The following is a 20,704-nucleotide window of genomic DNA, read 5'->3' on the forward strand; positions in this document are numbered from 1 at the left end:
GAGATATTTAGAGATAGCAGGATAAGAGACCCCAAACTACCTACAACCTATATGCTTTAAATGGATAGTGTTGCCCAACTTCTTACCTCTTTACCCACATGAGCATGTCCATGGGGACTTGACAATTGACCACTGAGTTTCTATGTCTTTTTGTAGTCTGTGCCATGACATATTCCCTCAGCAAAGTGTGAGGAGATGTCATGAGATCATGAGATGCTTCCTCCATATTAACCCAGACCAGAAAATAGTAGCCATGGCACAGGTTTTCAAATTTGTATGTGAGTAGAAAGCAACAACCAGCCTTCCTACTTGAATACAGGGCTGGAGAGAGGAAGTGACAGTGAAGAGACTTGAAATGAAGGGTACAAGGTAGGCTGGGAGGAGAACTCTGGAAGTGATATATGTGCCTCTTGTCCTATTCTGTTAGGACCCAGCTTGGATTGCATGTCCTCTCTGGACTCCTCCAACTTACTCTGCACATAAATAAACCTCAGTAACCCCCATGACATTTATCTAAGAAGGCTATGAGAAGTCAATGAACACTCAACTGAGTGTTGTCATGTAATATAAGCTCAAAAATATTAATTGAAAACAATGACTATAGAGGTTGCATACGTCTTAAGAGAGAGAGCTTTCAGACTGCTAGGTGTCTAAACAAAACAAAAGCCCATTCATTGTTATTCTCCAAAATTACACTTTTTAAGTCTTACATCTTCAAAGGCTGATCATTTTTCCAAAATATGATGATCAGTTTGATCATTTTTTTTATTATTTTAGAAATTTATTTTAAAATAAAATATTCTGATAACAGAAGAATATACTATTCTCAGGGGCCAAGACCCCAGGTAACAATGGGCAGTCTCCAATTTTTCCCTCTCCATTAGCGGTATCTAGAGCTTCTGGCAAATGGAACGTCTTGCAATCAGAGTGAACCACTGCTCAGAAGCTCTTTGAAGTCACATTAGGGTTCTTGTAGCCGTGTTTTGAAACATTATCTACCATGTCATGTACTGAAAAATGCTTATAGTCTCATGTTTAGGTTTCTTTAAAGGGCCATGTGTTGAGGCTCTTATTTCTTTTGTTGCTGGTTGGTAAATGTCATATTCACACATGACCACAAATATAATCATTTTCAGTGAATTGGCCGATCATTTTTTAAAAAACCATATCATGTTTATTACATGTTTTCTCATAAAATTAAACTCTTTTATTCCCCTGCATCATCTCAATTATTTATTTTGGCTCTCATCAGAAAGAAACTCATTTAGCTAGAGACTCACTTTTCTATATGATCTCAACCTAGTATTTTAATGCCATTTGTAACAAAGTTATCAAAGGTTTCAAACATGCTAAAAAGTATAATTTTTGTATATGAATCAATGCACCCACCATTCATTTATAACAACTTCTAATTTTGCCTTATTTTGCTTCTGATTTGTTACCTATTTTTCAATAAGGAAAACATTTAAGATTCCATGTAATTACGTGCCCATTTTTTACTACATTCACTGGCTTTTATTTCCAGAGGTGAACATTCTCCTGAAAGGGGTATTTATTATCTTCATGATCGTTGTATACTTTTTTACATATGATGTGTCCATATAAATGAATAGAATATTATGCAGGTCTTTTACATGATACATAAGATCACTTGGCACATATCATTCTGGAACTTGTTTCTTTTATTAATATTGTTTGACTGAGATTTACCTATGTTGATAGACTCTAATTCAACCGTTGTATGTTTTAAAGTATATCAATAGATATATGTGCAAGATTTTATCTACTCTCTTATAATAGATAGTTTATTACAACATTTTCAACATTACATTGTTGTATTTCTTGAAAATATATCCTTGTATATATGTGTGAAAATTCTTTCTGGAGTGCTTACCAAATGGAAATGGTGGATGATGGGATATGTCCATCTTAAAATTTACAAGATATTGTCAAATTGCTTTGAAAAGGGAGTGTAGTGATTTATGCTTTTACAAGCAGTGTTTGAGAATTCTGATTCCTCATGGCCTCGGTATTGTCAACTTTAAAAAATTTTGCTTAATTGAATGGTTGTGAATGACATCTTAGAGAAAAGCAAGAGCTAGAAGGAAATTGATCATCTTCGGGTCAAGCCCCGTTCTCTTCTAAACAATAAACTATAGCCAAGACGGTAAACAACTTTTATAGTTCATAGATTTACCTAACAACAGGGGCAAGATGGAAAAAGAAACTTGCCTTGAACTCAGAATTCAGTTTGGGCATTCACAAATTTCATTTGTATGTATTTGAGTGATTTGTGAAGAGAAAAACACATCTGTTGTAAAATGCAGCTAACTTTAAGAATCACATCCCATATTTTTATTGCCTTATTTCTCCCTCCCTATTTTTTAGCAACTAGACAGATCCTGGGGCTTTTGAATAGTGAGTAAATGTTCATATTCCTAAATAATCAGCTGGATTTGATTTCATATTAAAAATGAATGTTTAGGTATTACCTATTAGTTTTAAGAGAGCTATTATTCTGAAACGAATGCTTCAGATCTTTGCTTTTGATCTTTAAATTCTATTTTATATAACATTGAACAATAGATGTCACTGTTTTGCCGATAAAAATAAATACGAAATTACTTCATTTGATGACTTTTCTTCATAAACAATTCTTGGGCGAACAGATAAGTTGCAGCGTTCTGGTAGAAAAATCTCAGAGTGGCGGCATCTTTTAAATATTAATACCTGCCAGTGTCCCTAAAAAAAGAATATACTCAATTCATTACTTTCTGAATCATTTATATATAACTAATCTAATAAAACTGCTATTTTATGCCTCATATTAACGTTTTGACAATTAGATGTCATTACAAGGAGATTAAGAATAAGGATTTTTGAGAAGTAGGGGCTCAGAGCAGAGAAAGAAACCTCTCAGAGTATGATTAATAATAGTTTAAGTCTGTGTTGCATGTGGCAAGCTGACTTGATTGACAAGGAATCTATACAAGATGGAAACCAGAGATAAACGAGGCAAGAAAGAAGAGGGATTGAAACGAACGCAATCCGGTCCAGTTCTGAGGGATGGCCAAGTGGTAGACTATGTTCCAAATCTCATGGCTGCAGTCAAGGCCATATTTAAATGTGTATCAATTTTGCCCGAACAAATCAGAAGTTTTCATGAAGCTAAGCTAAAGCTGCTAAACTTTTGGCATCAGGGAGATGACCTGGCACTAACGGTGGGGACTATTCGGAGATTGTTTAATGATAGTGTGCTTTTTTACACGTGGGACATATATGGAAGATTAGGTTAAGGTCCAAGAAGACTGTTAAAATTTAAGGACATCTGTTTCCTTAAGTTCTCCATTGATTGCAACATAGTCTGCTAAAGTCTTAGGAAGTGTATGCCCGAAGACAAAATAAATAAATAAAATAAAATAAAATAAAATAAAATAAAATAAAATAAAATAAAAATAAAAGCTGAATTCAGAAAGTTTGGTGAATGAGCAATAGCCAGACCCTGAAACTAACCAGCTGTGTATCCTAATTGTATTTGTAAAGGGGTTCAGAATTTATGAAGCACTTTCACATTCATTACCCAGACTGTTCTCTGCCTCTTCAACCCCTTGCAAAATGACCTCTGGACCAACCATTTCATTCAGGCTGAGATCTCAGATGTTATTAATGACCTATACATTGTCAGAAACCACCGACCTACTCTTGTTTATTTTATTCAATCTGTGGTTTTATTTTTTTTAACATTGTAAACTATTCTCTCCTTAAATTCTCTTCTCCAGTGTTTTCTGTGCCAATTTCCCACCCTCCCCTGCCCCCACTGGTTTTTCTTTTACTTTTCTGACCTCTCCTTCTCATCTTTCTTCACTGATAATTTTCCACTATCTTTATAAATATTCTTTTAAATATTCATGTTCTCAGATTTCTATCTCTTGCCCTTTAATCCCTGAATGTTTTTCTGAATGATTGCATTGGTGGGAAATCTTTGAGACACCTTATGTACAATTCATCATTTAACATTTATTTTCATTTATGTACCAGGTGCTGTTTTAGGTGCTGGGGACACAGGAGTCAATAAGAATAACATCATCTCTTCTCTTGGTCCTTTGTTTCTTATGAGGAAGAGGGCAGGTGTGTGAATATAATGAATTATTGACTGATGTAGCTCCCCCTTTTCTTTCATTGGCCTCATCTTTGAAACACACTTCCTTGTACTCTCACTCCTTACCCTAGCAGCTAGGAAATTATAGGATCACACCTTTTAGGAGAGGGTTGTTAACATAGAATTTAATGTCAATATTCTATTTCTGGATATTAAAATCGACTTTTGGAATGGACATTAGAGACAATGGTCTTGCGAGAAAACGCTTTCAGAAGTGCAAGGGGGAGAGTCTTTTGTTTTCTAAAATATGGACCTATAGGACTCATGCTATAAAGTTTATTCTTTAAGCAACAGTTTTTCCTACCTGCTTGCCCAAATAAGATTCCACGAGGTATTGAATGGGAGAGAACATGAGAGGGATAATAGAGGCAGAAGTATGTTGTGTATCATCTTCTCTTTGAAACATACCCTAAAAGGTGGTGGTCAAACCCTACAATGATTTAAGGACCCAAGGAGTCCTATGTTCAGATTCCTGGTTGGGTTTTAAGACGTTTATGAGTCCCTTGCAAGTGTAGAGAGAACTGCATGTGGCCAAGCAGTGGCTGAATCCACGCCTCCAGGGCCTCAGGGTGCATCTCTGGTAGGTGGCAGCTAAGAACCAAATGTTTTCCTGTAGGGCTGACTGTGGCAGAGATGGGACAGTGGATGCCAAAGGACCTAGAGGAGCCCTGTGGCTAAGACAGATGACTAGCATTAGCAGGTGTTCCATGGAGCTGCTTGCTAGATGTCAGGTTGGAGAGCTGAGGCCAGGTAGGGGCCAATGTGAGGATATGACTCCTTCTTTAGACTGTTTGTCAGATAAGCAAAGGCTAAAGACAAGACATTCACTTGTGGCAACTGCCCATGCAAAGATTTTACTTTCTGCTACTAGACAGAATAATTTCTCAAAGTATATTGATTTTTTTTAAAACAAAGATCTATACTTTTCCGTCAACCCTAGCTAGGTGAAACTGACAGAAAATACAAATATCCCCACATGAGTGTTGAGTTTCTATAGTGTCAGGGATCATGTGAGATGCTAAAAATATAAACCAAGTAATATATTGTCCCTGCTCTCAAAGAGCCTACATTTTATTGAGAATGATGGTGTTGAGCCAGCTTTTGGCTGGTTTTCCTTTCCTAATACCAAAGAATTCAGCCTACTTACTGCTTTGAATATCTATTCTTTCATTTCACTTTATTTTATTTTATTATTTTATTTATTTTTTTAATGTTTATTTATTTTTGAGAGGGACACAGGGTGTGAGCAGGGGAGGGGCAGAGTGAGAGGGAGACACAGAATCCAAAGCAGGCTCCAGGCTCTGAGCTGTCAGCACAGAGCCCAACGCGGGGCCCAGTGCGGGGCTTGAATCCACGAACCATGAGATCATGACCTGAACTGAAGTCAGACGCTTAACTGACTGAGCCACCCAGGTGGCCCTTTTATTTTATTAAAAAAAGTTTATTTATTTTTGAGAGAGAGAGAGAAAGAGAGAACAAGCAGGGGAAGGGTATAAAGGGATGGAGACAGAGAATCCCAAGCAGGTTCTGTGCTGACAGCAGAGAGCCTGATGTGGGGCTCAAACTCATGAACCATGAGATCATGACTTTAGTTGAAGTCAGGCATTTAACTGACTAAGCCAGCCAGGCACCCCCATTTTTTCATTTTAGATCTACCAGTTTCTTCCTTCATCATTCCAGACTCAGGAGTGGATCATTTTGGAAGTTTTCCAATACCCCTTTGGCTAAATTAACCATCAACTTCTGTTGTCCCATAGTACCTTTTATACCAGGATAACACATTTTTTAAATGTATTTCTCAGTTGTGCAAGGCTTTGTCTCCTCATTTAAATGATAAGTTCCTTAAAGGCAGAGATAATTATATGCCCATGTTTCTATCTTTAGCATCCCAGAAGATTATCAATAAAATCTTTTACTGAACATTTTAATGTTGATTTTCCAATATCACTCTGTGAAATTAGTGTTGCATTTCTAGACTTTAAAAAAAAAGATTTAAGAATAATGAAGAATACAGAAAGTCAAATTACTTGTCTGAAGTCACATAGCTACTCAATGGCAAAGCTTGAAATTATATACAATGGAATACTACTTGGTAATGAGAAAGAATGAAATCTGGCCATTTGCAGCAACGTGGGTGGGACTGGAAGGTATTGTGCTAAGTGAAGTAAGTCAGTCAGAGAAAGATATCATGTTTTCACTCATAGGTGGATCTTGAGAAACTTAACAGAAGACCATGGGGGAGGGGAAAGGGAAAAAAAAAAAAACGTTCTAAAGAGGGAAGGAGGCAATCCATAAGAGACTCTTGGATACTGAGAACAAACTGAGGGTTGATGGGGGGTGGTGGGGAAGGGGGGGGGGAAGTGGGTGATGGGCAGGGAGGAAGGCACTGGGTGTTGTATGGAGACCAATCTGACAATAAATTATATAAATAAATAAATAAATAACTTAAAATATAAAAAAAGGGGGGGGTGAAGAAATTATACGCAGTTTCTGACTCTAAATCTGGCATTGTTGCTCACTTAGCTCATTTGGTTTCAATCTCAGCATTTAGAATCGTGTAATGAGAGTTAGTATAAGATTGACAATTTAGAGTCGCTGTGGTCCAGTACGGTTTTCTCTTTTTTTGTCCTCACAAACCTCATGGCAAACATAAGCCTGAGCGTAGTATATTAACTGGAACCATGTCGTTAACTTTTATTTTCAATTAGTTCAGGGTAAAACCCTTTGTACTTGTTGCTTTGATGATTTCTCCCATTTTTCTTCCTCCCAATTATTCCATTTGTTTCCTCTGTGACCATTCAAGCCCTTGTATTCTAGCTCTGCCTGGGAGACAGCTTCATTCAAGTTGAGGGTCACCTCAAACACACAAATAGAGAAGGCTGCCTGGGTCTGTCCGATTTTTATCCCCAATCATTGATTTGGTTCCATATCTTCTTTAAGCCATTAAAATCCTCTTTTTTTTTTCTTTTTAATTACTGAGATTACTTTTATTTAAGATTAGAAAGGAAATGGCCTGAATAGGAAGAAACAATCACACTTCAGGAAAATGATGCCTTAAGGTTTTCTCTCAGCAGTTGCTCTTTTGGAGAATAAAAGGAATCACACAAATTCTTCATCAATGACAAGTTTGCTTTGAAGATAATATTCTACACTTTGAGTAACAGATAATTTTGACATTTTTAAAAGAAACACATACTAGACACTGTGTTTCTGCTACTTGGTATTTTAAATCAGTAATCGAACTTCAAAGAAAAGATAACTCACTTATTCATTGAACCAACACATAAATATTTATCTAGGACTCTCATACCGTTTTATTATGTAGATCGTTGAAAATAATTTCCCTGAGAAAAAGTAATAGAATGATCCTGTAAAACGTTACTACCATAGATTAACTGTGGGAAGGAGGATTTGAAATTATGAAACCTTAAGTTCAGTATCTTAAAAGCAGTTTTATTAATTGCAAGATTATGCAGCAATTCAAAATAAGTTTGTCCACTACAGGAATGTAGAAAAGCTCCTTTAATTAACAGATGCAAGCTTGTAATTAGCGTGTCAACTTTCTGTGTGCCAATGGATGTTTCCAAAGTACTGAGAGTATTTTATTTTTCTCACTTTAGGAGCTCTGCCATTTTCCAAACAATCTTGTTAAGGCATTAATTTACTTTACAACCCTCCTCTTTAACTTCAGGACATCTGTTTGAACAGCCAGCAAGTCTCTTTTTAGTGGACCCCAATTAATTTTCTGAGGTTTTTTTTTTTTCATTTACATAATGTCTTGTTTTCTGATGTTCATGTTCAATTCTATGCTACATGTTTTGAGATCATTTCAAGGACCACATGTATTCTCAGGAAAAAATTAGCAATGGTGGAGACATTAATGTGTACTTGTTAAGGAATAATGGCAACTCAGTAGAGGCCAATACACTAAAACCAGTTAGCAAGACTGCAATTTGTGTTTTTTTGTTTGTTTTTTGTTTTTTAGTTTTTGTTTTGTTTGTTTTGTCTTTTGTTTTACTAAAGGAGAGCTTTTGTGTTCTACAGATGTGAATGTAACAATCCAGGGGAAAATATCTAACTATATAAGTAAAACTGTGTGTGTATATATACACATACATAAATAAGTTTGTTTACACAGCTGTTGCTAAGGAAGGTTAAGATCTGTGGATGAATTGCACTCAGGAATTTCTTCCATTTTCCCTTAATTTCTTTTTTTTTTTTTAATTTTTTGGCGTTTACTCATTTTTTTGAGAGACAGAGAGTGAGTAGGGGAGGGGCAGAGACACACACACACACACAGAATCCGAAGCAGGCTCCAGGCTCTGAGCTGTCAGCACAGAGCCCGATGCGGGTCGAACTCACGAACCAAGAGATCATGACCTGAGCCTAAGATGGCCACTTAACCAACTGAGCCATCCAGGCACGCCCCCTTAATTTCCAAACCTACAATGAGTAAGCAAAAAACCAGATAAAAGCTCATTAATAATTAACATATATCTCTCTAGGTGGCAAACGACAAACTCAACATTGTCCTGTATCCACTTTCCAACAATGGGTGCCATTAGTTACCTATCTTGATATGCGGCTCTCCCTTACTTGCTAAGTTTCAACATAGAATGGAAATTTTCATTTGGTTGAGATTGATTAGAACTTATTGTAAAAAATGCTGTTAAAAATATGTAGTTTGTCTACAATGTCATGTATAAAATGCATAATTATTTATGTCATCAAATATAGTGTCATCAAGATAGAATAACAAGCTATCCTACCAAGGGCACAGTAAAGTTGAATACAATAATGAAAGGACAAGGCAGGACAAAAAGGGTCAAAATTGCAGAGAGCCACAAGGACAGAAAGTACATTAGTGACTGCCTGGGGCTGGGGATATGGGAATTAAGGGGTGATGCATGAGGGGTACAAGGTTTCTTTTGGCAGTGATGAAATGTTTGAAATTTGTGGTAAGGGATGCATAACTCTGTGAATAGACTAAAAGCCAAAGCTATAAAAAAAAAATAAAATCACAAAGACAACTACATTGAGATAGCCATTACATTCACTGCTGCTGTCTTTTCCCCTTGAGGCATTTGCTGATTCTTGAATGAAAACAGTAAGACCAAATGAGTGTTAGCCAAGTAAATATTGCTGCAGCCTCACAGGGACCAAGTCTCATAGGAGGCTGAGATGGAAGTTCAGGCCTACAAGCCAACAGGAATGATTTTGGAGAAAAGGGGAGCATAGAGGAATGAGACATACACTTCCTGTGCAAATTCTCCTTCAGCTATTTGCTGAATCCAAAGCTGTGCATACATAGATCAATATTCAAAAGGGAAAAACAGAAAACAGTTGAAAAGTGACTTAAAAACTCAGTAGATAATTTAGCAAGCTCATAGTTTTCGGAAGGCAAGTTTCCATGATGGTGAATTTCAGTGAAGATGTGATGCATGCTATCCTCTAAATTTAAGGGCAAATCAGAACTATGGATCAATGTGACATGCCCTTACTCTATGTAGATAAATCAGTATGTAGGGGAAATTTATAATATTAAAAGCCCCAAAAAAGCTGACACATTAATGGTCTAAGTATTGAGCTCAAAAAGGTGAAAAAAAGTGGAAATTATACAAAGGAGGAAAAATGGAATCAACAAAATGGAAAGATATAACAGTAGAGAAAATAAAGTGGCCAGAAGTTGTTCCTTTGAAAAGACTGATATAACTTATAAATATATGACAAGTCTGACTAAGAAAAAAAAAGGTACAATATCAGGAATGAAAAATTTGGAACCAATAATATGACCATTAAAGATTATGAGTATACTATAGTTCTATGATAATAAATTAATACAACCTATTAAAACTGTGTAAGAAAAAATATTAAATCTAAATCATATTCTATCCACTAAATACATTGAATCAGTAAAGTCTTCCCCTAAAGAGAACTCTGGGTGAGATAAGACTCATAGGGTGAGCAAGATGGGAGAATAGAAAGTCCCCAGCTCCTGTGCTTTTATTTTCTTTTTTAATGTTTTATTTATTTTTGAGAGAGAGAGAGAGAGAACAAGTGGGGCAGGGGCAGAGAGAGAGACACAGAATTTGAAGCAGGCTCCAGGCTCTGAGCTGTCAGCACAGAGCCTGATATGGGGCTCGAACCCACGAACCATGAGATCATGACCTGAGCTGCAGTCAAATGTTTAGCCTTCTGAGCCACCCAGGCGTTCCTGTCCTTTTCAATAAACAGTGATATATCAACCATCCACAGACAAAAAATGCCTTTTTGGGGAACTTTGGGATCCAGGTCAGAAGTTATGAAATTTCAGTGAAACCTATGACTGAGGAGAGTTGCTTTGAGAAGGCGAGTCCATGTCTTCATGGCAGATTTGCCAAACGTGGTCCCAGATGAAGACCCAAGGGCATCTCATACCCTATGCATGGAGTCTCAGTTGGCTCTGGTCCTGCAACTAACTCCTTCTGCTGCTGCCTTGGAGGCAGATGAGCAGGCACTGGCTCCAGTCAGAGACCAGACCATAAGTTTTAGAAGACAACTAAAGAAAATACTTTCATGATTTGGGGTAGAGACTTCCTAAATAGGGCTTAACCATTAAATTTTAAAAATTGACAAATTGAACATTAAATCTATAAGCTTCTGATCATTAAAAAATGTCATTAAGAGGGTGAATTGGCATTCCTCAGACTGGTAGAAGATATTTCCAATGCATATATCTAAAGAAGAATTTGCATCCAGAATGCATATATTGAACAGGAGACAATGGCTAAATAGCCAGTAAACATACATAAAGATATTCAACTTTAATTATCAGGGGGGAAAAAAAACGTAAGGAGATACATTTCCATACACGTCAGATAGTATAAAATTCGAATTTTATAAAATAACAGTACTAAGTGCAGGCAAGCATATGGAGGACCCATCATTCTTATAAAATGCTGGTGGTTGTGTAACACTGGTCCAAGTTCTTTGGAAAACTCCTTGGCATGACCTATGTTTGTTTTATTTATTTATTTATTTATTTATTTATTTATTTATTTATTTATTTTTAAACTTTTTTTAATGTTTTTATTATTTTTGAGAGACACAGGGAGGCAGAACATGAGCAGGGGAGGGGCAGAGAGCGAGGGAGACACCGCATCCAAAGCAGACTCCAGGCTCTGAGCTGTGAGCACAGAGCCCAATGCGGGGCTCGAACTCACAAACCACTAGATCATGACCTGAGCTGAAGTCGGACGCTTAACTGACTGAGCTACCCAGGCGCATGACCTATTATGCTGAATACACACATACTATGGATCCAAGAATTCCGTTCCAAGGCATACTTCACATATAAATGTGCACCAAACGACGTGTGTAAGAATGTTCATAGCATCATTAGTAATGGTTTAAAACAGAAACAACTCAATTTCCCATCAAGAGTAAAATTTGTAAATTATGAGGTATTTTTGCAGTGAAACAATGTAGAACAATGTAAAAAGGCCGGTCATAGATAATTGAAATAAGAGATGCAAGAGGATCTAGTTTATGAGCCCATAAATATGGGGGGGGGGGGGAAGGCAAACTTATATTTGATGATTTTTGTCAGAAGAATCCTTATCTTTGGTGCAGGGTAGTACAGAGTGAAATGAGGCAGGAATGACGTTTCCGGGACATTATGTTCTATAAGTGGTGTTGATATAGTGGTGTTCACTTTGTAAACATTCATGGAGCCACATAGATAAGATTTGTGCACTCCACTGTATGTTACATGTCATTGAAAAAATGGATGTTATTGATATCAGGTGCTGAAACTCCCAGTAGGCTCCCCAAACTTGTGTTGCAGGAGTGGTGGTGGGGGGAGGGGTGGGGTGGAGTTGAAGATGATAGTAGAAAAAGGACAATGACAACAACAAGAACAATGATAGGCACTAGTCACTGGCATAAAAGATGGGGACAGGGAGGGAGAAAATAAAGCCACCCTCCAATCTTTTGAAGTAGGTGCTATAATTACCCTGGTTCATATAAAAGAAAGAAGTTCAGTGGGACTAAGTGACTTGCCAAAATTGACAGATATTTATATAATAAAACTGAAACTGGAACCCAGGCCAGATGCTTAACTCCATACTTTTTCATTGCATACAAAAATAATTTATGTTAAAAAAAAAATCTCATTTTGAAGGAAAGCTCATCTAGTATTAAACTAGGACAGGCCTCCAAAGTTTTATTTGGTTTAACAATAGTATAGAGACTCCTGGGTGTCTCAGTCCGTTAAGCATTTGACTTTATCTCAGGTCATGATCTCGCATCCCTGAGTTTGAGCCCTGCATTGGGCTCTGTACTGACAGCTCAGAACCTGGAACCTGCTTCCGATCCTCTGTCTCCCTCTCTCTCTCTGTCCCTCCCCCACTCATGCTCTGTCTCTCTCTGTCTCTCAAAAATGAATAAATGTTAAAAAATTTTTTTAAATAGTATACAACTCCACCCCTGCAGATAAAGCAGCAGAGGAGAAAATTATTTAAAGACCATAATATTGCCTCGTTACTGAAGACCAGATGTTCCTGATGACTCTAATTGTTTTATACTGATAGTTTTTTGCTCGGACATTACTATTTTACTCTATAGTAGTTTTGTGTCAGTTTTCCCTAGTGCCAGTGAAGTCTTTGCAACTTAAGAGGAAAAATTTTGAAAACAGTAAGTCATGTCTGCCAAAGGTAGTAACAGAATTTGGACACTCATTTTCTGTCCCCAAGTTTCCCCAGCCTACCAGGCACTCTCTTTGCAAATCATCCCAATTTATTCTTTAAAAAAGGAGTTCGGGGGCACCTAGGTGGCTCAGTCAGTTAAGCATCTGACTCTTGGTTTCACCTCAGGTCATGATTACGGTTCGTGAGTTCAAGCCCTGCGTTGGACTCTGAGCTGACAGTGCGGAACCTCCTTGGAATTCTCTCTCTCTCTCTCTCTCTCTCTCTCTTTCTCTCTCTCTCTCTCCCACCCTCTTCCTCTCCCCTGCCTGCTCTCTATCTCTCTCTCTGTCAAAATAAATAAAAATAAACTTTAAAAAATTTAAAGAAAAGAATGTGGAACTGGGAGACTTGGAAGCAAAAGATCCTTAATGATTTTATTATAGCATTTTATAGATATGTTTGCTGAAGGTAGATATGTATTAGAGTACTTATTATATTTATATTTGCAGATTAGTTTCTATCTCTTTTAATTTTTTTCCCAAAAGGATGGACTTAGTGATCACTGAATCAGGAATTCTTTTCCTTATTCAGTTGATTTAAGGCCTTGGTATCTCCCACATTACCTGTGAGGCCTTCATGGGATGTTTCCTGTTTCAGGCCAGAACCTTTATACCACTTTGTTGACTTGCTGCTTACCCTAATTTGATGGAGGAAAGCTTTTTATGTGAATTATGTAGGCACACAATTTGGCAAAGAGTAAGAGGAAAAAAAGCTTAAAGACACCATAGTCAACAAAGCCAATGCTAAACACACACACACACACACACACACACACACACACACACTTTATTTTATCACTCTCAGGAAGCACAGTACTTTGCAACTTCAACTCAAAGATTGAAAATAAAAATCTCTCTCACGCAGAGTCACTTAAAGAAAATCCCTCCCTTTCCCACTCCCCATTATGACTAGAGCTTAGAAATCATTTGAATCTACACATCAGTGCAACAGAAAGAGATTCATGAGTCGATATCATTAGATTTACCCCATTGTGTACCCCTTGGTGTGTTCCAATTCTACTCCCTTTAATCTACAATGGGATGCCTTCCCAGTCAGCCATTTAGGGTATCTGGTTTCATCACAGCTAGGCTCTTTCTACAGCAGGGCCTCCCAGGCCTCCCTGGACCTATTGATATTTTCAACCAGATAATTATTTGTTATGGGAGGCTGTCTGGTACATCGTAGGATGTTTAATAGCGACCCCGGCCTTCTACTCACTCTATGCCAGTATCACTACCCTGCCTCAAACTCAGTTTTGACAACTGAAAATGTTTCCAGACATTGCCAAATGTCCCTGGGGAGGCAAGTGGTTCCTAGTTGAACTCCAACATCCCACAAAATGTAAACGAGTCACAGAAATACAGAGGAAGAGGAAAGAGGACATATCTGACAAGCATATTTTAAGATGTTTTAAGCCTTCCAGGAGGATCTTTATATCTAGATAATTTAGACATTTTTTCTTTTATAAGAGAGGTAGGGGCCACAGCAGTGTATCCATCGTTTCAGATCTTATCTCTTGCCATTACTTTGCAGATCTGACCTCTTGCCATTGGCTCCACTACACTGGGTCTTCTTTTGGAGGTCAGCTTGTAATAATTTCAGTTTCTTTTGGATCTCAGTCAGAATACCTATTTTCTGATCCAAAATGGACAATAACTGGGCAATGCAAAAATCAACATCATAGTTTACCCCACCAGCTGTCTCCTGGATGTTGGTCCCTGGCGGTTGTCTTGATTCCCTCCACGAAGTCCTTGTATCCTCCCCTAATGGAGTGAACAGTGTTTCAGTGTGCTTAGCCTGTTCTTCCTCCTCACTCTGGATACAAGGTATTTTAATGACTCCATCCCTTTGAAGGGATGTTTTTGAATTTCTAACGTGAGTCTCCAACATCCTTGGCACCTCAGGTCCAACCGGATAGAAACAAAGATGGTGGGGCCTTAAATCCAGAGTTAATTCTTTTACTCTGTTTGCATATCTTAAAGTGTTGAGGGTGTTTTCACAAGAGGCCATCCCTGGAGAGATAGTGGCAATCATACAAGTGGAGGAGTTCTGGCCTATGAAGGAGTCCCGAAGCACCTGCGTGAGTTTGCTGGCTCTGAACGGGGTATGGGACTTGTTCTGACCCAAAGCCCGGATGCATTCTTTGAGCGCCAGGAGACTTTTATTAATCTCCGCCCCTTCCAGCTGCCGTTTCCGGTTGGCTTTGGCAGTATCCGCTCCCCTTTCGTTCCCAGCCAAGTCAACGAGGGAAAACTTGCCATGCAGTTTCCCTCCTGACTTTAGGATGATCTGGAACACCGCATGGCTCCTGGAAGAGTGGGCATTGACTGATGTCTGTCCCGAAGTCCGGCAGCTGTTCCCTAGCTCCACGAGGTTCAGCACGTCCTCCACACAACATACCTCCTGCTCCTGAAGTCCGACCACCTGGACTTGCTGATTGCCATCCTCAAGGACTTGCAGCTTCTTCTTCAAGTTTAACAGATCATACACCTTGCCCCCATAAATCTCAAAAAATGTCCCGTAGACTTTGAGGCCCAGCTTCTCATAAGCTGCAGTTTGGAGCAGGAGGAAGACATCCCGCGCCACCAGGGCATAAATGCCTTTGGAACAATCCTGGTCCCTTCCCGAAAAGGCCCCGCCCATGGTGTGCGTTTTCCCACTGCCTGTCTGCCCATAGGCAAAGCAGGTGGCCATGCCCTTGCGGAAGATGGACTCCACCAGCGGCTGGGCGGTGAACTGGTACACTAACTCGTTGGAGGCGGTGTCATCGAAGGCATGGTCGAAGCAGAAGGTCTGGTTCTCCAGGTAGCGAGTGAGGTCCACCTTTTGCTTGGACTCATGCACCATGACCACGTTGTCCGAGGGGATGGTGATGATGTCCAGGTCCTTCATGGTGGTCTCTCGCTGGTTGAGAGGACGCTTCCGCACGCAGACGCAGATCCGATGGTCTTCCCGGGGCTCCAGGCTGGACACCTTGCTGCCGTCCAGGTGCCTGCGGTACTCTTCGATCATGTGCATGATCTCGTAGTTGGGGTTTCCCGTGTTGACATTGAGGGCGCGTTGGGCTCGGATCTGCAGCTGCAGCCGCCTGCGCTTCTCCCGCTGCTTTTGTAGCTTCTCGATTTCCTGTAGGCAGGGAGACTTTTTCCGCTTCATCAGGCAGGGATTGCTGGGGACTCTCAGAGCCGGGCTGTCCCCTGAGGGCGTTTCGTTTTTCTGGGGGATGGTCGCAATCCACCTCGTGGCCGTGCACTGGTCCCCGATGGCCGAAGGGGGCGCTAGAGACAAGGGCAGCAGTGAGGACGGCGTGGGGTGCTGAGCGGAGGCCAGCGCGGGATTCAGCAGGAATATGGTCTCCAGGTCAACCTTCTTGCCCTTCTTGACTCCCTTTTCGACCCACTCCACCGTGACCCAAGCGTTTTCTCTTTTGATCTCTGTGACCACAGCGAGGTGGATGCGCCCGTCACTGCGCTGGATCGCCACGCAGATGCCCACTTGGACGTCTCCCGCCTGCGGCATCAAGGGTTTCAAGTTTGTGAGACGAGGGGCGACGGGGAGGCATAACTGGCTGGCCATGGTGAAGGATAGAGGTGTCAGGGCTCGCCTTTGGGGGGCCCTTGGGGTTGGAGCGGCAGGACCTGAGCCCAGGCCAGCCTGAAGCGCCCGGAGCACTGACGCACCTGTGGTTTTCACCTGCCTTTGTGAGTGGAGCACTAGGGCGCTTCCTGGGGCCACTGGCGTCACAAAGGGTTGGAGACAAGAGGCAGCAGAGCCTAGGGCCTCTAGATGAAAGCTGGGGGTGGGAGGGGCGGTGGCGGTGGAGGGCGCGTTGGTGATTCTAGGTGCAGAAACAATAGAAAAAAATGTTCTCTTACCGCTGAGGACATAGGGATCGGAGTTGGGAGTGGGCTAAGAGTTCTATGGACGCTTGAGCCTAAGCTTTAGGAACGTCCCTTCTCCCCTGCAGCCTCAAAGCTAAGGGCTTCGGTTTGAGAACCAGTGAACGTGCCCTTCAACTTCAACTCTCCAGTGATCAGCGGGGACAAGTGAAGGCAGAGCCTGCTGCAGATCACGGGCTTCTAAGGACAGGGTCCCGGAGAAAGGCCCTCAAACCTGCCATCCTTCTTCGCTCCTGCACCCCCTTCGAAACTCATTGGCCGCCACAATTTATAGTCGTCTTTAATGGGATTTCTCATTACAAAATCAAAATGAGTTCCATGTAGTGCGTTCTTGTGGTAGTTTGCTAATAGGGCATTTCCTTAGGCGCATCTGGGTTTGCAAACACGAGGTGTTTATCACGTTTCAGGAGGCTCTGATAGCTGTAACGTGAGTGTTGCTGCTCTGGTAGTCACCACCATTTGGGGGATTATTTCAGTAATTACCTTTCTACATTCCTTCAGTCATTACCCTTTTGGCCTCATTATCCATAATTTGGAGAGGAAAGAGGGACTTTTGGTGGAAACAGAGAATTCATCTTAATACCTGCTCCTTACCCCTGTGTGTGTCCTTTAGAAGTTGTGGAGGTGTGGCCAGAGGGAGGGCTCGGGAGAGGGGTGGTGGTGCAGGGGAAATGGAGAGGAAGCTGAGAGGATCAGAGGCAAACATATATTTTGACAAGATTGTAATTATTTTTTTCCTGTAGGATGATTTGCTTGAAAACAACAAAAAATGACATCAACTGCCAGATAGGCCAGTTGAGGATTAAGGTGGGGGGGGGGGGCAGAGAGAGAGGCAGACACAGAATCGGGAGCAGGCTCCAGGCTCCGAGCTGTCAGTGCAGAGCCCAACACGGGGCTCGAACCCGTTCCTGGATGACCTGAGCCGAAGTCCGACACTCAACCAACTGAGCCACCCAGGTGCCTCTACCCACTGGTTAATACAGGCTTTTGTGTGTCTTCTCCCTCCTCCTCAGCCCATCCTAATGTGGAGTTAGACTGTCCTTTCCCTGCCTCTAGAAATCTTCTATAACCGTGACATCGTTAAATCTCCCAACCAATTATAACCCTATTTCCTTGGCCAGCCTCATCCAGTCAGGGACTCTGTCTATTTCTCATGCTGCTCCTAGAGTTATTCTGACAGCTAATTCCTTAGTAATTCCCCGCTTACAAACATTTCAGTAGCTCTCCATCATCCTAATTGATACAGCACAAATTCCATACAAGGGCACATGGTGCACATTGCCATCTTGCCTGCCTTTACATCCTCAAGCTTTAACCACTGTCCACATTTAGTCTAAAGTTGAGCCATACTGAAGAATTTGAGGTCCTTCACACAAAGTATGTTTTCAAATTACTAATTTCTGGCCCAGATGGTTCTCAATATTAGGGTACATGAAATTGACCTATAGAGCTTGTTAAAACAGATTGCTGGTCCTGCCCCCGAGATTCTGATTCAGGAAGTATGGAGTCAAGAATCTGCATGTCTAACAAGTTCCCAGGTGATGCTGATGCTGCTGGCTCTGGGAACACAGGCCTTGGGAATCACTATTTGAGCTCTCAGACTAGAATAGCCTCTCTGTACCTCCTCATTTGTTGACAGTTCTTAGGATCTCAAACTGCATTTGCAGCAGTATCGTTTTCATCTACTGAAACAAAATTCAGAATTCAGTAACCATCTCCATACCCTTCTCATTTTGTGGAATTTATTCTGAGGAAACAGTCCATCTAAGAAAACACTGTGGGTTTTTACTAATGAGGTAAATATAGCATTTGTCAAACCGTAAAGGCCTAGATACAAGTTACGGTGTCATTTTTGGCCAAGACCTGAATGACCATTTGGTAGATGAACAGTTTCTCCAGATTAGAGACTGAAGATTGGAGACGTTGTATTTTTTGACTGAATATAACCAAGCAATCTATTTATATGAAATGCTTACCACATGCTACTTCCTATTCCAAAAGATTCCTACCCTCAAGGAGCTTACCATTTCTACTTTTTGTTCTATATACCTGTTAGAAGCCTATGCCTGACAAGCAACTGGGTATATTCTCTTTATTTCAAATCCCCTTTTTCTCAGAAGCCTAACAAGTATCAGGTGTAGCCCCCTCAAGAGAAGGTACTATGAAAGGAAGTAAGTATAGGAAATGAGCTTAGTAATTTTCATTTATTAATTACATACCTGCTCCCAGGTTGGGCCTGTCAGAGTTACTTTACAGGACAGAATGTGATTTCTAGCTTCATTTTAGATACAAACCTCCCAGGAGAAATGCATCAAATGAGCGCCTTTCGAGCACTGTTTTAATGGACATCTAGCAGCTGTTCAGTTTGTTTGATCACCTTGGGGGTCTGTATTTTTCCAGTATATGGATGCAACCTGAGGTTGATTTCGTTCTTCAGAGGAGCTCAGTAAATTTTCACAAATCTCTTTGAAGAAATGGAATTTATCACTTCCAGTTTAAAAGTTGTATGTGTGTGTTTTAAGAGTAGACAGGTAACTTATTAGGTATATGCCTTCAGAAAACAAGGGGAAAATTAACTTTTAGAATGAGAATAGTATTTTACCATTGCAGCAGGTACCTCTGTCTTTTGACATGGTCTCATTTTTCCCATGCACTGCACTTAACCAGAAGTGATAAGTCCACATTTTTCTAGCCCTCTCACTGATTTAATAGGCAATTGTTTCTATGACAACGACGTCAACTCAGAGCTATCTTTTCCCAGCTTATTAAACAGCATTGGTTACCTGGGGATATTTACATGATTCCTATATATCTGTTGATTGCGGAAGTTAATCTATGATGTTAGCCGAGATGGTTAAACTAATAATTGTCGGTGTCTCCTTTTAAACCCATTTGTTGTTCAGCTTCCAAGTTTCAATTTTACTCCACATGCTGAGGGGAGAGGCTTGGGTTTTGCTTATAGTGTACATATCAGTATCATTTGCTTGTAACTCAACCTACAACTACAGAAATCAGGTTACTCATGAACAAAGTAGGTGCCTTTGGAGTTTAGTTACAGATCTTTAACCTGAGAGCCATGTGCTGTATTCCTTGTCCTTAGAGGCTTAAGTTTTACAATTCAGGATATTGAAGTTAATTTGCCGTGGAACAAAAAAACAATAAGGGATATATAATACTTTTGTGGGAAATAATCATCGGAACTTGGATATTTGTCCTAGAGAAGGGTTGAGAACAGACCTCTCTATATATACTTAAAAAGAAGAGGAACACAATTTGTTCTCTTTGAGATAAGGTGTGTGAACATTCAATTATGAAATTGACTTACCTCAGCATCACTTCTCTTGAAAAGCATTTCTTGACATCCATTGCTTCCTTTTCTCTACCCCAGTCACAATGAGATTATTTGCCTCTCAATTCCCACCTTTATTCCATACTTATTTTTCATGTTTTTGGTTAAAAAATCATTTTTTACCATTTTTGGTTAAAAGTATCTGCATCTTTCTCTCTAGGTAAATACAGTAATTAAGACCCTGGAGAGAAGGGAAGAGAATGCTTCACTTGTGTTTGTATACCTGGTGTCTGGAACGGGGACTTACCAAGTTTCCTGGAACTATAAATACTAGCACAATAGGTGGATGTTTCTGAGAGGGAGACCTCAGGTCAAACTAATGAAGGACCTCATTCAATCAGGTATACATTCAACATATCTTAACAACAATGTCAAGGTCTGAGCTAAGTGATAGAAATACTGAAGAAAATTGCCCTTCACTCTGCCCTCATGGGGCTTACAGCCCCGTTTTGGAGACACATATTAACAAATAATTTAGGTGCACACACACATATACATATACGCACAGTTATATGTGTGTATTATATATACATTTTGCAGATTTATGGATAGCCTTCTGATAATTGCAGCT

The 20,704-nt window shown here is 40.1% G+C and overlaps 1 protein-coding gene across 1 annotated transcript; it reads right to left on the minus strand.

The window, feature by feature from the left end:
- Positions 1-14,283: 14,283 nt before the first annotated feature.
- KIF2B (kinesin family member 2B) lies at positions 14,284-16,589 on the minus strand. Its single transcript, XM_042916956.1, has one exon. It carries the CDS (start codon positions 16,459-16,461, stop codon positions 14,395-14,397), a length of 2,067 nt encoding a protein of 688 aa, XP_042772890.1. The 5' UTR covers positions 16,462-16,589; the 3' UTR covers positions 14,284-14,394.
- Between the last annotated feature and the right edge of the window lie 4,115 nt (positions 16,590-20,704).

The sequence above is a fragment of the Panthera leo genome, chromosome E1 (assembly GCF_018350215.1).
Source record: "Panthera leo isolate Ple1 chromosome E1, P.leo_Ple1_pat1.1, whole genome shotgun sequence".
Taxonomy (NCBI): domain Eukaryota; kingdom Metazoa; phylum Chordata; class Mammalia; order Carnivora; family Felidae; genus Panthera; species Panthera leo.